This window comes from Phaseolus vulgaris, chromosome 1 (assembly GCF_051622355.1).
Source record: "Phaseolus vulgaris cultivar YP4 chromosome 1, ASM5162235v1, whole genome shotgun sequence".
NCBI lineage: Eukaryota > Viridiplantae > Streptophyta > Magnoliopsida > Fabales > Fabaceae > Phaseolus > Phaseolus vulgaris.
The window spans coordinates 46,233,504-46,246,984 of NC_143498.1; the positions used below are offsets into that span (position 1 = coordinate 46,233,504).

The 13,481-nt window shown below is 33.9% G+C and overlaps 1 protein-coding gene across 6 annotated transcripts; it reads left to right on the forward strand.

The window, feature by feature from the left end:
• LOC137814359 (RNI-like superfamily protein) lies at positions 1-10,039 on the forward strand. 6 transcript variants are annotated; one of them, XM_068617056.2, is made up of 15 exons: positions 1-291; positions 380-439; positions 516-632; positions 982-1,055; positions 1,645-1,747; positions 3,660-3,702; positions 4,098-4,160; positions 4,842-5,071; positions 7,868-7,988; positions 8,072-8,175; positions 8,377-8,490; positions 8,571-8,741; positions 8,818-8,961; positions 9,042-9,187; positions 9,526-10,039. In XM_068617056.2, exons 1-15 carry the CDS (start codon positions 119-121, stop codon positions 9,675-9,677), a joined length of 1,815 nt encoding a protein of 604 aa, XP_068473157.1. In that variant the 5' UTR covers positions 1-118; the 3' UTR covers positions 9,678-10,039. The 6 variants fall into 6 exon arrangements, 1 of the variants encoding a protein (XP_068473157.1); XR_016521751.1 differs by having other exon boundaries at positions 26-291; positions 8,369-8,490; XR_016521755.1 differs by having other exon boundaries at positions 26-291; positions 8,101-8,175; positions 8,369-8,490.
• The last annotated feature ends 3,442 nt before the right edge of the window (positions 10,040-13,481 follow it).

Genomic DNA, 13,481 nt, shown 5'->3' on the forward strand with positions numbered 1-13,481 from the left:
AAACGAATCCAACCAATACAAATTTACAAATTCAAAATGTCCCCTTTCTAATGCCTTTTTCAATTAGTGAACTTGGTGCAGAGGTGAAGTAGAATCGTTGTTGGGCAGTGAGAGCAGAATGGGGGAGACTCCGTCTCTGATTAGTCTCTGCATGGACGCTCTGACGCAACAACTTCTCCGTCCATTCGACGATCTTCTTCTTCCTTCTATCTACCTCCTTCCTTCTCACTTGCTCAACACCTTAATCACGCGTTTGCCCCCTTTCGCACTCCGCATATTCCACCACCACCTGTACCTTCCCTCACTCTATCATTCCACCTTCAAACCTTCTCCTCTCTCCCTTCTAACCGTTTTCCATTTTCTGTTGTTGCCGGAACAGGCCCTTCGACGAGGAAGGCTTTTCTCGCGATCACTCAACCAACAAGAGGAAACGCGCGGGGTTCGTAGGATAAACTTCGTTCTGTAAGTAAATTGGGTTATGTTTATTGGTGATGGAGAATGTTGTTTCGTTTCAGGGATTGGAATCTGAATTCAGCTTGGCAGATATTATTTCGCCTACGCTGGCCTCAGCGTGTTCAGCTGATTCAGCCAACGGATTGGCAGCAACTCTACTGGGAAATTCATTTGCAAGAGTATGTTATAAGCCATGTATAAATTAAGTTTTATGCAATGCGTATGTTTAGATGAACATCTCTAGAAAAAGAAAACGAGGAAGAAAAAATGAAATGTGTTTTTCTACAAGTTAAATTTAAATCAAGCATGTGTTAATTTGTAAAAGTTATTTCATATTAGTTTCTTCAAAAACAATTTTTTTACTTGAATATGAGCTAGTTTTAGTTTATGGAGACATTTATGCTACTTTATTTTCTTTATTTTCATTTTCTAGAAGTGTTTGAAGTTTACTTAAATAGGTCCCGTGTTTAATTGTGTTTATTGGTTAATGTGGGTTTCGTTCTAAACTTAATCAACTTGAAATAACAGTTGCTTAGATGAAGCGGCGGAGGTAGCACTAATCCCATCGTTTAGTGGGTCTATTGGTGACATACAGATTTCAGGTACTTTGATTATGGATTTTTATTTGCGTTATTGAAAATTTACGTCTGAATTTGCCTTCCACTTCCAGCTTAGGCTGAAGTATTTTCGCTTTTGAAAGTTGTTATGGAATAATTTAAGTTTGCTACTCCTATGATACAGTTTCTATTCTTGTTATCCACGAAGAAGAGATGTGATTGTGAGTCTGTGACATGAGAATGATATGTTAGTGTTTTGTTAACTTTTAGGCATATAGATAATCTCTGTGACTTTGACGTATTGAATGTGGTCCGGGATGTTGTTGACTGATGACAAAGAATGATTGAGTAATATGAATGATTGGAAGTTTCTTGAATTGCTTGATCATCCTTTTTTGCATCAACCGTTAATTGTTTAAATAATTTCTAATACATCTCCTGCATTTTGGGAGAAACTAAGTATTTGCTTTTCATCAGTACCATTACAGTGTCTGTATGTTTAAGGTGTCCTCAACTTTGTGAGTAAATAATCTTATTATCAAGCTGCACAACCCACTTCATTCTCCCTTTCTATCCTTTTAGTTTGTTATTGATAACTTACTGGATTTTCTTTACTTTGGCCCTCTTTTTTCAGACAGTACACTAAAACATATTGGTTTTGTGGGGGATACAAGCCATTCAACATGTGACCATTCAAAATTGTCTTACCATTGCCTACAATTTGGTAGCCATGCGAGGTTAGATATAAATTTTATAGTGTCATATTTTATATGCAAATGATTGGTTAGGGTTGCCTTTAAATAATAAAGGGAAGAGCCATGGATTTCATTTTTCTGTTCTTTGATATAGTGAAATACTTTTCTGATGGAAAAGTTTAAGTGTTGAATAGTTAGTTCCATCTTTCTTTACTTATCTGTTTCAGATTCATCTCACTAGCTAAGTTGAGTTTTCAATCAGTGTTGTTGCCCGGTGATAAGTAAGATATGACGGATAACCCCCAAACTACATCCATCACTTTAATGAGGTGAAGCATTGTAGTTTGGTCATATCATTGGAGTGATGTGTATATGTGCACATTAAAAAATCTAAAATCACTCATAATGCCTATTGATAACTCACTTATGATTTAAATGCAAATTAAGTCAAAAAAATTCTTTAAAAGCTTAATATAAAAATATAACTATTGAAGAGCTCATATTAACCAGAGATAAAGTCAAATTAATTATAGTATATTAGTGGGTGCAAACCTCATCATACAAGTTAGTTTTGTGAGGATGAATTAGGCTTAAAGTCTACTTTCTTAAGATGGTATCAGAGTCATTCATCATAGTCTATTCCAACCAAGTTTGTTGGGTCTCGTGTCACCTACTATCGGGTTTTCCCTAGTCACATGTTGAAGATGTTTAGTTCTTAGCGTGAGGGAGTGTGTTGAAGAGCCCACATCAACTAGAAATAAGGCCAAATTATAGTATATAAGTGGGTGTGCTCACCTTACAAACCAGTTTTGTGAGAATCAGTTAGACTTAAAGTCCATTTATTTAAGGTCGTATCATTTAGAGTCATTCAAAAATTATCATAGTAAAGTTGTTGGGTCTTGTGTCACATGCTATTGGATTCCTTCTAGTCACATGCTATCGGGTTGCCCCTAGTCACACGCTTTAGATGTTCAATACTCGGCATGAAGGAGTGTGTTGAAGAGTTCTCATCGACTAGCGATAATGTCAGATTATAGTATATAAGTTGATGAAAACCTCACCTTACAAGTTGGTTTTGTGAGGATGAGTTAGACTTAAAGTCTACTATCTTAAGAGTAACAATGAAAATGCACACCCAAATCCAACCGAATGCAAGTCAAGAGGCCAAACAAGTTTCAAAGGCAAATATTAAAGAATAAAGGGAGATGTTGTAGACCAACTCTCCCAAAACATTAATTCATAGGTGAAGGCTCGCGAATGATTTTAATCTAACACCCACTCACACATGATTCCTTTGGGATACCAAATTCCACCCTGCCTTTGGGCAATGATGATCAACTTCCTCAAACTTTAATACTGTCACAGATTAACTCTCCTAAAAGCACAATATATTCAATGAGGATCATGAATGATTTTACATCTAACTAGAGCAAAGGGGGAAAGTCAATAGTTTCAGTCCACAACAGGGCTATGAATAAAGATCATGGAAATTAGAGGGTAAAGGGAGCTTTGAATTCTGGACTGTGGCTTACACAAAATATAAATTAAGATCCTTTTTTAGGGCTTTTTCTTTGATTGATAGGTAGTATAAAGTTCAGATGGTATTAGCATACCAGAATGCTCCTTTATATTACGTACCATTGGCTATTGAGTATTTTAAACAAGAGTAAATTGACAAGCTATCTGAAATGGCAGGATCTGGTTTGGTCCCATTAGGGACACATCAAACTGGTTCTCCTCAGTCTGTCTGAGGCAGTGGGCTGTTTTTCACCCTGCCTAGATGACCAGATGAACCACTTACAACACTGTTTTCATCATTAGTTCAAAGTTTAATGCTGTCTTTTGTCTGTAGTAACAATATATGATTATAGCCATGGTAGTAACTATGTTATATTTCTGCATTTTATCTTGGCCAATTATTCTGCATCTTATATCACTTAATCTCTTAATGCAGTTGTTTGAGGCTTCAAAATGTTCTATGTACTGCAGAAGCTAGTGTAAGTTGTATTTTATAGAATATTACGGAGTTCATATGGCTTTTATCTTTTTGGAGTTATGGTCATTATATTTTCATAAGGTCAACACATATTTAGCTTTTACAAGCTTACAACAAATGCTAACCGTTATTATTGTCAATTTAAAAAATTAACATCATCAATCAATTAGAATTACCACTTTAATGACTTTAAAGGTAGTTATTGTAATGACCTTATTGTTCATGAATGGATGACAATAAAAAAAACCTTTACATTGATAGTGCATGCACCAGCTACTCTTTATATTATAAAATTCATAACTTTGTGTAGTTTACATTGGGAACTCTTATAATTGACAATTTTTTAGTTTAGGATCTGTTAATAAAACAGTGTTTGTCTTATACTCTGACTTGTAGGTTTTGTTGAGAGAATGTAAGCTGCAAAGTCTGGTACTAAGATGTATCAGATCCAAGGAACAAGTAGGCTTCCCTCTTCCTATAGAGCTATATAATCTGTATTAAAGAATTTATATTTTTGTACTTGTCTGTACATGTTATATCTATCCAAATCTTTAACTAATTGTATTTTTTCAAGTTTTGCTATTCCTGTGATAGTGCTACACTGAGCTAAAGCAAGATGTTCTTAGAGCATTTTTAGAAGTAAATCTCAACAAAGATCTTAACATAATATCTCTTATTTACAAGATCTTGCATAGAAGGAGAGATAATATTTTCTCCAAAATAATAAAATAATTATATTTTAAATTCTCTCCTATTATAAAATTATTCATTGGTCAAATTACGTATGTTCAAGTTACTTGAATTAATTGGGTTGTCATATATATTATATGATGATTGAAGTAAAGGTGAGATACCATGGCCCTTTTGTGAATAGTTGATATTGATGGTTACTATTAAAAGTAGAAAGACATATCTTTCTCTCTCTCTCTCTCTCTCTCTCTCAATGGGGCCTGATGATGATTTATAAATTCAAATTCAACACCTTTCGCTCAAAGAGGAGAATGTTCAAGTTTCCTACTTGGTGAAGCACCTTCTAGATCTGGTGTTAAAATATATCTTACTTTGCAAATATAATTGATTATATCAATACTTTGTCCAAGTGTAAAATGCATCTTTGTGACCTTATCAATGGTTTCACAGATTGATGGATTATGCAAACTTCTTGCGCAACATTCAAGAACGTTAACATCTCTGGAATTTGTTCACTGCACATTCTCCGCAGACTTTATTAATGCAATATTTGCTTCTTTAGTCATAGAAGGTGTACAAAAACATGGGATCCAACATTTGTCAATCATTTCGTCATGTTTTCTCGAACCATGCACAGTTTCTCTACCTAGTGGACTTGTGTCATTTTTGTCTTATGGAAGGTACACGAGTGTAAATTCACTTTTTTATTATTAGCAACTTTATTCACACTTTGTAGTTTTATTGATGTTTGACGTATTCCCTGAGTATTCATAAATACTTCAAAGACTTAATTTGATTTTAAGGTAACTTTTTAGGAGGTTTTGCTAAGTAAGAATAAAGGATTCTAGTATATATCCAGGCTTGGCCCATATGTTTGTATATACTTAACCTAGTCATATAAATAAGAGAGTTGCTCACATTGTAGTGTATCCAATTACATTTGAATCATATACCTCTATTTTTTTCTCTCACTTTTCACAATCTACATAACTAAACAACTGTTGATACATGTATTTCTCAAGGAATTCTGTGTCTAGTTGTTTCTTCATTTTTCCCCTTTCTCTACCATTTAGGGTTAGATAAGGAAATCTTTAAAATAGCTTCCACCTGAATGTAGTATTACAAGACAATATGATTGTCATGTCAATTTCAGGGTTATTGAAGAAATTGACTAACTTCTTGGGAATCATTCATCTTGTGATAAGTGTTAATTATTTGCTTTTGGCCTGTTGCATTATGTTGCCTTTTCTGTTTTACTTTTTAATGCTTCTGTTTTTAATTTTTTACTTTAGTCAAATAAGTGATTGCTACACTTAAGCAGCAAAGCGTCGGTTATACAAGATAGCTAAAATCTTGGTAACGTTACTTTTTTTGTTTCTATAGAAATATTGTACATGTAGTGTTGTTGATGAATAATAAATGTACTCTCCTCATTCATATATTCTTATGCGTGCTATAACCTCTCTATTTTTCCTAAAACCAACAAATTGGTATCAGAGCTATCTTCTTAAGGGACCTATATAAGGAAAATGGAAGCTGAAATAGACTTTTCACATTTTACTCCTCCCATCTTTGATGGAGAGAGCTATGAACTTTGGGCAATGAAGATGGAGTCCTACTTGGAGGCTTTGGATTTATGGGAACTTGTGGAAGAAGATTTTCTAATACCTACATTGATTGACAATCCCAGTCTTGCCTAAATTAAACATCACAAGGAAAGAAAAACAAAGAAATCAAATGTGAGATCAAGTTTATTTGTTGGTGTTTCACAAACCATCTTTACTCAAATTATGATTCTCAAACCACCAAAGAAGGCAGGACTATTTGAAGGAAGAGTATGCTAGGGATGAGCAGATTCAAGGCATGCAAGTTCTGAACTTGATTTGCGAATTTAAGCTTAAAAACTGAACGAATCTGAAAAGATCAAGGGTTACTCTGACAAATTACCGATCATTGATGACAAGGTTAGATTGTTGGGCACTACATTCAATGATTCCAAAGTTGTCAAAAAAGATTTGTTCAATGTGCCAGAGAGGTATGAAACATCAATAACCACCTTGGAAAATACAAAGGATCGGTCCAAGATCACTTTGGCAAAAGAAGTACTACATGTTTTTCAAGCTCAGGAGCAATGTAGGCATATGAGGCAAGATTATGTGGTTGAAGGAGCTTTACATGCCCAACATAATGAAGTGGGAAGTGCCGCAAACAACAAAAGTAAGGGTAAGGGTTATCGGAAAAATTACCAACCTTGTCAACATTGTGGAAAAATGAGTCACCCACCATTCAAATGTGGGAGGAGGCCTAATGCAAAGTGTAGCAAAAGAAATGAGCGTGGACAGAAAGTTGTGATTTCAAAAGGAGAAACTCAACAACAAGAAGCCAATGCCTAATTTGAGTGAATGGTAGATTTGATAACAATGCATAATTGAGCATTAATTTTCAACCAACGAGAAACCTCATTTTCAACAACGTTAGGACGGGTAACATGATCAACATAACCTTGACTCTTAAGCCATAATTTAATATCTGAGGCCCAAGTGTCATAATTGGTTTCATCCAATTTGTCAATGGAGAGATGAACATTGACATAATTAGTATAAATAGACGAATCTGGCATAATGGCAGCGGAAGAAGCCACTGTGGCAGTGGAGGAAGCCATAGTGGCAGCGGAAGCGGAAGAAGCCATAGAGGATAAGGACAAATCCAGTCACCGGTCAATTGGCGGCAACAGCAAAGATGAAGGCTCCGACAGCATCTCTGGTGGGGATTTCGGTAGCGTCCCCGACAGAGTCTCCGATGGCTGTTCCGACGGAGATTCTGCGGCGAGGCGGTAGCGGATCCGGCGAGGCGGTGGGGCAGTGGCTGGAAAATTTCAGTGAACAGTGGGTTTACCAATAAAAATTAAACCCTAACCCTATACTCTAGATACCATATTAAAGGAAAAGAAAGAATAGGGTAAATCCCTTATATATATTGAACACATAGGGTTATGTTTATATAGAAAAAGAAATATGAGTTAAGCCCATTACATAAATATGAAATATGTAACAATATATATAATATCTCATAATATATAATAATATCTAATTATATCTAACAATACACATTGAAGAATTAAATACAAGTCTTGTAGAGTGCAATTAACTTGAGCAATTTTAGAATTCTAAGCATATGTTTGTATATGAAGTGTAGTGTAAGGGGCCGTAATTGTGGGGAAAACATGAAAAAAGGGTGTGAAGGAGAGTTGCTTCACTATGACATGGAAACGTAATTGATTTTCTGAACACCACTCCAACACACACTAAGTTTATTAATCTCTTCAAAAGTACTATTTTAAACATTTTCAACTGTTTGCATAATGTTTTTTATACCGTTTGCTGTATTTCACTTGGACATCTATCTGGATAGTAGATTTTCTGTTTGTTGAATATTTGTCTTCATTCATGTTACACTCATGCTAATGCTGTTACTAGGTCCTTGTGCTCATTAAAATTATCTGACAACCACCATGGACGAACTTTTGCCAAAGATCTTTTAGTGACTCTTCTCGATCTTTCCTCTGGCCTATCTGTCCTTGACCTTTCTGATAATAAAGTAAGTATTTCATCAGCATATACATTCTATATTTTTTCGTTGTTACTGTTGGCTGACAAAAAGTTCGGTGCACATGCTTTAAGATAGCTGGATGGCTTTCTGACTTTAACAGGAGATTCTTGAGTGATTCACATCTGTGCTTTGGAAGTGGAAAGTTGTTGAAAATGTTGCGAGTACTCAATCTAAGGTAACACCGTACTAAATAATATAGTTGTATTTTTTTGTGTAATGTTAGAACTATAATAATCATCTTTTATTGGCTATGAATAATAGAATGTGTACTGAAAATTAATGAAGTGGTTTCTCTATAAGCTTTTTGCATTTATATTTTCATGGCTATCAGTATGTGACGAAGAGACAGATTTTTAATCCATTTATAGTGTTGTAGGGAAAACAATTTAGGAAAAGATGATGCAGAAAATCTTAGGTATGCTCTTGAACATTTGCCTAACTTGGAGGAGCTGGATATAAGTGACAATTCAATTGAAGATGAAGGAATCAGGTCAATTGAATTTCTATTTCTAGTTATAGTTTGAAGTTATGAAATTAGAATATAGTCTCTAATTGTGTATCATCTTACAGGAATTTAATTCCCTATTTTGTTGGAGCATCTGAAACATTTTCTCCCATAAATTGTTTGAAGTTAGAAAACTGTGATCTGTCCTGCGTTGGAGTGAATCATCTCCTACATGTCCTTTCTTCTTTCAAAGGGCCATTGAAGTCTCTTTCTATTGCTGACAATTACCTTGGCAGGTTTGTCTACAACACTAAAATCTCATTTCATCACTGAATTCATCCCTCCATTTGTATTTTGACTTTTCTTACACAGTCAAGTAACCGAAGCATTGGGAAATTTTTTTAGTACCCCAATCGAAGTACTTGACATTGCAGGGATTGGCTTGGGTTCTTATGGTTTTCAAGAGCTTAAAAATCTAATAAAAGAAGAGCTTAAACTGGTGAAAATTAATATAAGGTAAAGATTTATGTGTAATGTTCTTCATTGCTTTTAATGTTGCACATACAATCCCGTGACATGTTTTCTTATTTGTTCAGCAAAAATCGTGGTGGGATTGAAACTGCCAAATTTTTGTCCAAGCTTTTGTCACAGGCTCCACAACTAGTTGAAGTGAATGCAGCCAGTAATCTTATGCCAATAGAATCACTGGCCATCGTCTGCTCTGCATTAAAGTTTGCAAAAGGTATGTTAGTGTCAGTTCTTCTGGGTGACCACTTGGCCCATTGATCCTTGCCTGTGTTTGTAACTTTGTGCTTATTAAGTTTGATATGCTGCTTAAATTTACCCACTAAACTCCCATTTTGGCCTACGTGGTCGCTAGCTACTAGTATAGTAATATTATGGTAAAAAGAAGCTACTAACTTCAGTTAAAAGACTCGTAGTTCAACCTAGGCTTTTACTAGAAGAGTATATGTGTTTCGTCTCAGACAGTGAAGCCATTTTAAATCTAGATAACACAAGTTTGCTCTGAAGTCAATACTTATGTTTTCTTCTGATTAACTGTTTGTTATCTTGCTTTAGGTAATGTTCAGCACGTGGACTTGACAGGACATATATGGGACTGTAAGTCAGAGCACGTTTCTCTATGCACTGAATTTGTACATAATGAATTACCTATATTGGTTCTTCCATCATCATCAATCTCTGCTGCACTTCACGACCATGATCCTTAGTATTAGAATTTTGTGTGAGTTCAATTTATGTTGCTGGGTATATGCAATTAATAGTTGTTTCTATTTTTTTCTTTGTAACTATGTATGTTAGCCCAGTTTTATGCATAATGCTTTCAAATATTCTATTGGATTTTCCATGCCTTGATGGTTCACTGTAGAAACAAGTTAGGGAGGTAAGTTTAACTTCTGTAGATATTGATTGAGCCCTTGTGTTTTGTAATTTTAATGTATATTTTAGTTCATCAGATGCTGTGCGATATAACATGCACAATCTGATGTATCAACTAACAAGATGCAACAAAAACACTTGTTTTGGGGTTATTTTTTAATGTGAACAGTTACCATGGTGCTTTGGAAATCTATTGTTCGTTTCTATTTGAACAATTACCCTTGTTGCATTTGTTTTGTTCCGAAGCATGTGACTGGTTTCCAATCTCCCGAAATTGCAATGTATCCTCTTCTGGATAGCAAATTAGTCCATAAACTGATTTAGAGGAAGTTGCAATGATGTCAAATCTCAGGCTCAGATTCATTTGCATTGGAATGCAAGTGTCAATGTTAAATGGTTTTTAACACATGTGAATGCGGCCCTGCTGCTTTGTTTTTTGTGCGGTTTGTTGAAGTGTTTTCCCTCCCTCTCCCCACACTTTATTTGGAAATACTCACTTAACCTTGTCTGTGATCTCAACTCATATTTGGAAAGTTTTGGAAAATCCTGTGAAATTTTCACAGCGGTTTTGGCATAAGATTAATTTGTAATAACATATCATGCACCAACCGGACCACCACAACTCATGCAATAATTGAATTGCTGCACATTGATAGTGACATTTTAGATACTTAGGAATCTTAATTAGCAACAAGTTAGATTTTTGACAACTAATGTTGTGTTTAACCTCTTAAAAACTCTGATATGACAAGCATACAATTTTACAAGGTTAAATTTGTGTGTTTTTTTCAAAGTTTTCTGTACAGTGATTATGTCGGAATCTAGGTATTTGGCCCCGGGTAAAGGGGGTTTCTTAAATGTTAGTTTTAACTTTAACATTCGTGCGGGTCCCCTCAAAGTTATTGGTTTCATAATAGACCTCACCTCATTATCCTTCATTGTCGGATCTGGACCTGCATCATCTCAGTAGCAGAAGAAAGTAACTATCTTAGTCCATTGTGATGTGAAAAATGAAAAAGACATCCTACCCATGAGGGGGTGGACAGTGGAATCCCTGAAGAACAGTACGAGGAAGCAGGTGCACTGTGACAAATTAATTGTGTTCTTACACTTGGTCCTCTCACTTCAGTTACGCTATACCAATTTAAACATTCCTTTGTTAAACTTAATTAGACTGACTCAACTATACATGTGTGGGTGGGTCATAATGGAATGGGGAGTAACAATTGTGCAAGTACCTAACTTTTATGGGTCGTCCCTTTCTTTTTATTGTATAATTCTTTTGCCCCTCAAAGCAAGTGAATTCCATGAAGGTGACGTTTGACCCTTGTAACATCATCAAAGTGCAGTTTCCATCTCCATTCTTTTCATAGCAATCAAATTTCTCCCCATTCACATGTCTACTGTCTAATTCAACATGATGGGTAAATTATATATTTTACACAAACAGTACAAACATGAAATGACTTTTTAACTAGATTAAATTAAGTCCTCTATTATCATGTCATGCAGAAAATCTTTGACCACATTCATGAAGTCTGTTAAGGGAAGTTATGTTTCAGATATAAAAGTTAGATATCTGATGGCTGTAAAAAAAAGTTTTGAAGAATCAAAATGACCACATGGGTTTTGTCAAAAAGTATGAGGAAGTAATATGTTTATTTCATAAAGTCCAGATTTCATGTATAAAGGTTGGATCCCAACTTACCAACTGTATAGATTCTTAAATCATAAGGAATTAGTTTGAATATAGTAGACAACAAACGTCTCATTCCAATTTTATGATATGCCACAAAAAAGACTATAATATGGTCTCCCTACAGCTTAAAATACACAACACTGCCAAGAACTCCCTTCAGCCAACCTGTAAAGATGAACACTTTTTTCTATTTTGGGTTTTAATTTAATCGAACTCGAACATTGCTAGTATATAAAAGCTAACGACTAACGTGAGCAAGCAAAACCAAAAGTGGACAACTCTTTTTAAGAAAAAAAAAATCGAATATGCTTTTAATTTTCTAAAATCTTGAAGTCTGTCCAAAAGGGTTGTTAACTAGGCTTCGTCATGAAGCTATCCCACCTTTTTTTCTCTTGGCTGTTTTCATCATCCAATCTCAATACTCATTCCTTCTGAAAAATTCCTTTCAACATTTAACAAACTTTATATAATAATGCCATTGAGAGACCCGTGAACAAACATTTTTTATGTTTTTTTTTTCTTTTGTTTATCTGGTGGAACTTCTTATCTGTTTTAATTGGAGTGTTAACCATCATTACATTATGAAAATAAGAAGATGATGCAATGAATCAAGGGACCATCTTAATGTCTAGTTTACACGCTGCCATTAGACGACAAGAACAAGTGAGACTTTTTTTCTATGTTTGCATGTTTGAATAAATTTCATAAAATGATCACCTACTAGAAACAAATCAGACATCATTCACACTTTTCCCTTCACAAAGTTTTCTTCTATTTTCCAATGACATTATGAACTTGTTTCAACGTGTCTTATTAGAAACAGAAGTTGCACCACAATTTAAGAGATGTGAAATCTAACATCTCCAACGAGTGATAGTAGTGTAGTTTCCGTGTAATTTTTCTTGCCTTTTTTTTCAAGTCACTCTCCAAAAGCTTGCTTTCAAGCCTAATAATCTTTTTAAAAGATATGCTAAATAATTCATCGATTTGTGTGAGGGTTAATAGGGTAACCGTTGAGGGTTTTACTTTTTAGGGTGTGTTTTCTTTCAAAGGTGGATTCGAGGAAGGGAAAAATGATAAAAATGAGAGGTAAGAGAGTGATTAGAGAGATTGTATGGATAAAAAAAAGTGAAAAATGAAAGAAAATAAAGAAGAAGTTTGTGAATAATTTTATTGATGTTATAAATAAAAAAATAATTTTTTAATTAATAAATTTGTAAGATTATTATGTTGTCATTGTATTAAAAATGAATTTAGAATGAATGATGATAAGTTATTATAACTATTAGTTACAAATATTATTTCACTTACAAATATTATTTCTTTTAGGATCTATGAACTCGACTAAAAAATAAATGCAAAATTATCTAACATTATACATGTAAAAATGTAGAAAAAATATTTTCATAAAATGAAATAAAAATGATTATAACATAAATTTCTTGACTAAATTATCTTTAATCTTATAAATTAATTTTAATTACATATTAAATTATAATTTTATTATTATTTTATAAACACATTATTATTATTTTATAAATTTATTATATGTAGTAACATTATTTTTTATTTTTTTATTTTTACAATATTTAATTTATATACTGTTATTATAATTGTTTTAATTTTTATTTTATTATTACTATTTATTTATTTATTTATTATTATTATATTATATCGATTATGTTATATGTATAATATAATCGATAATCTTGTGCTTCATATAATTAATTATGGAAAGTTTTCCAATTTCATGCGCTTCATTTGTGTTTTAAGGTATGAAAACTTACCTTAACACTTACCATCACGAAAGCACTACTATAAGTACCACCTTTCTTCCAACGAACGCCACCAAACTACACTCAATGGATCACAAACTCAAGTCAACATTAACCAAAAAAATCAACAAGCAAAATAGAAAAGAAGGAAACGAAGCAGC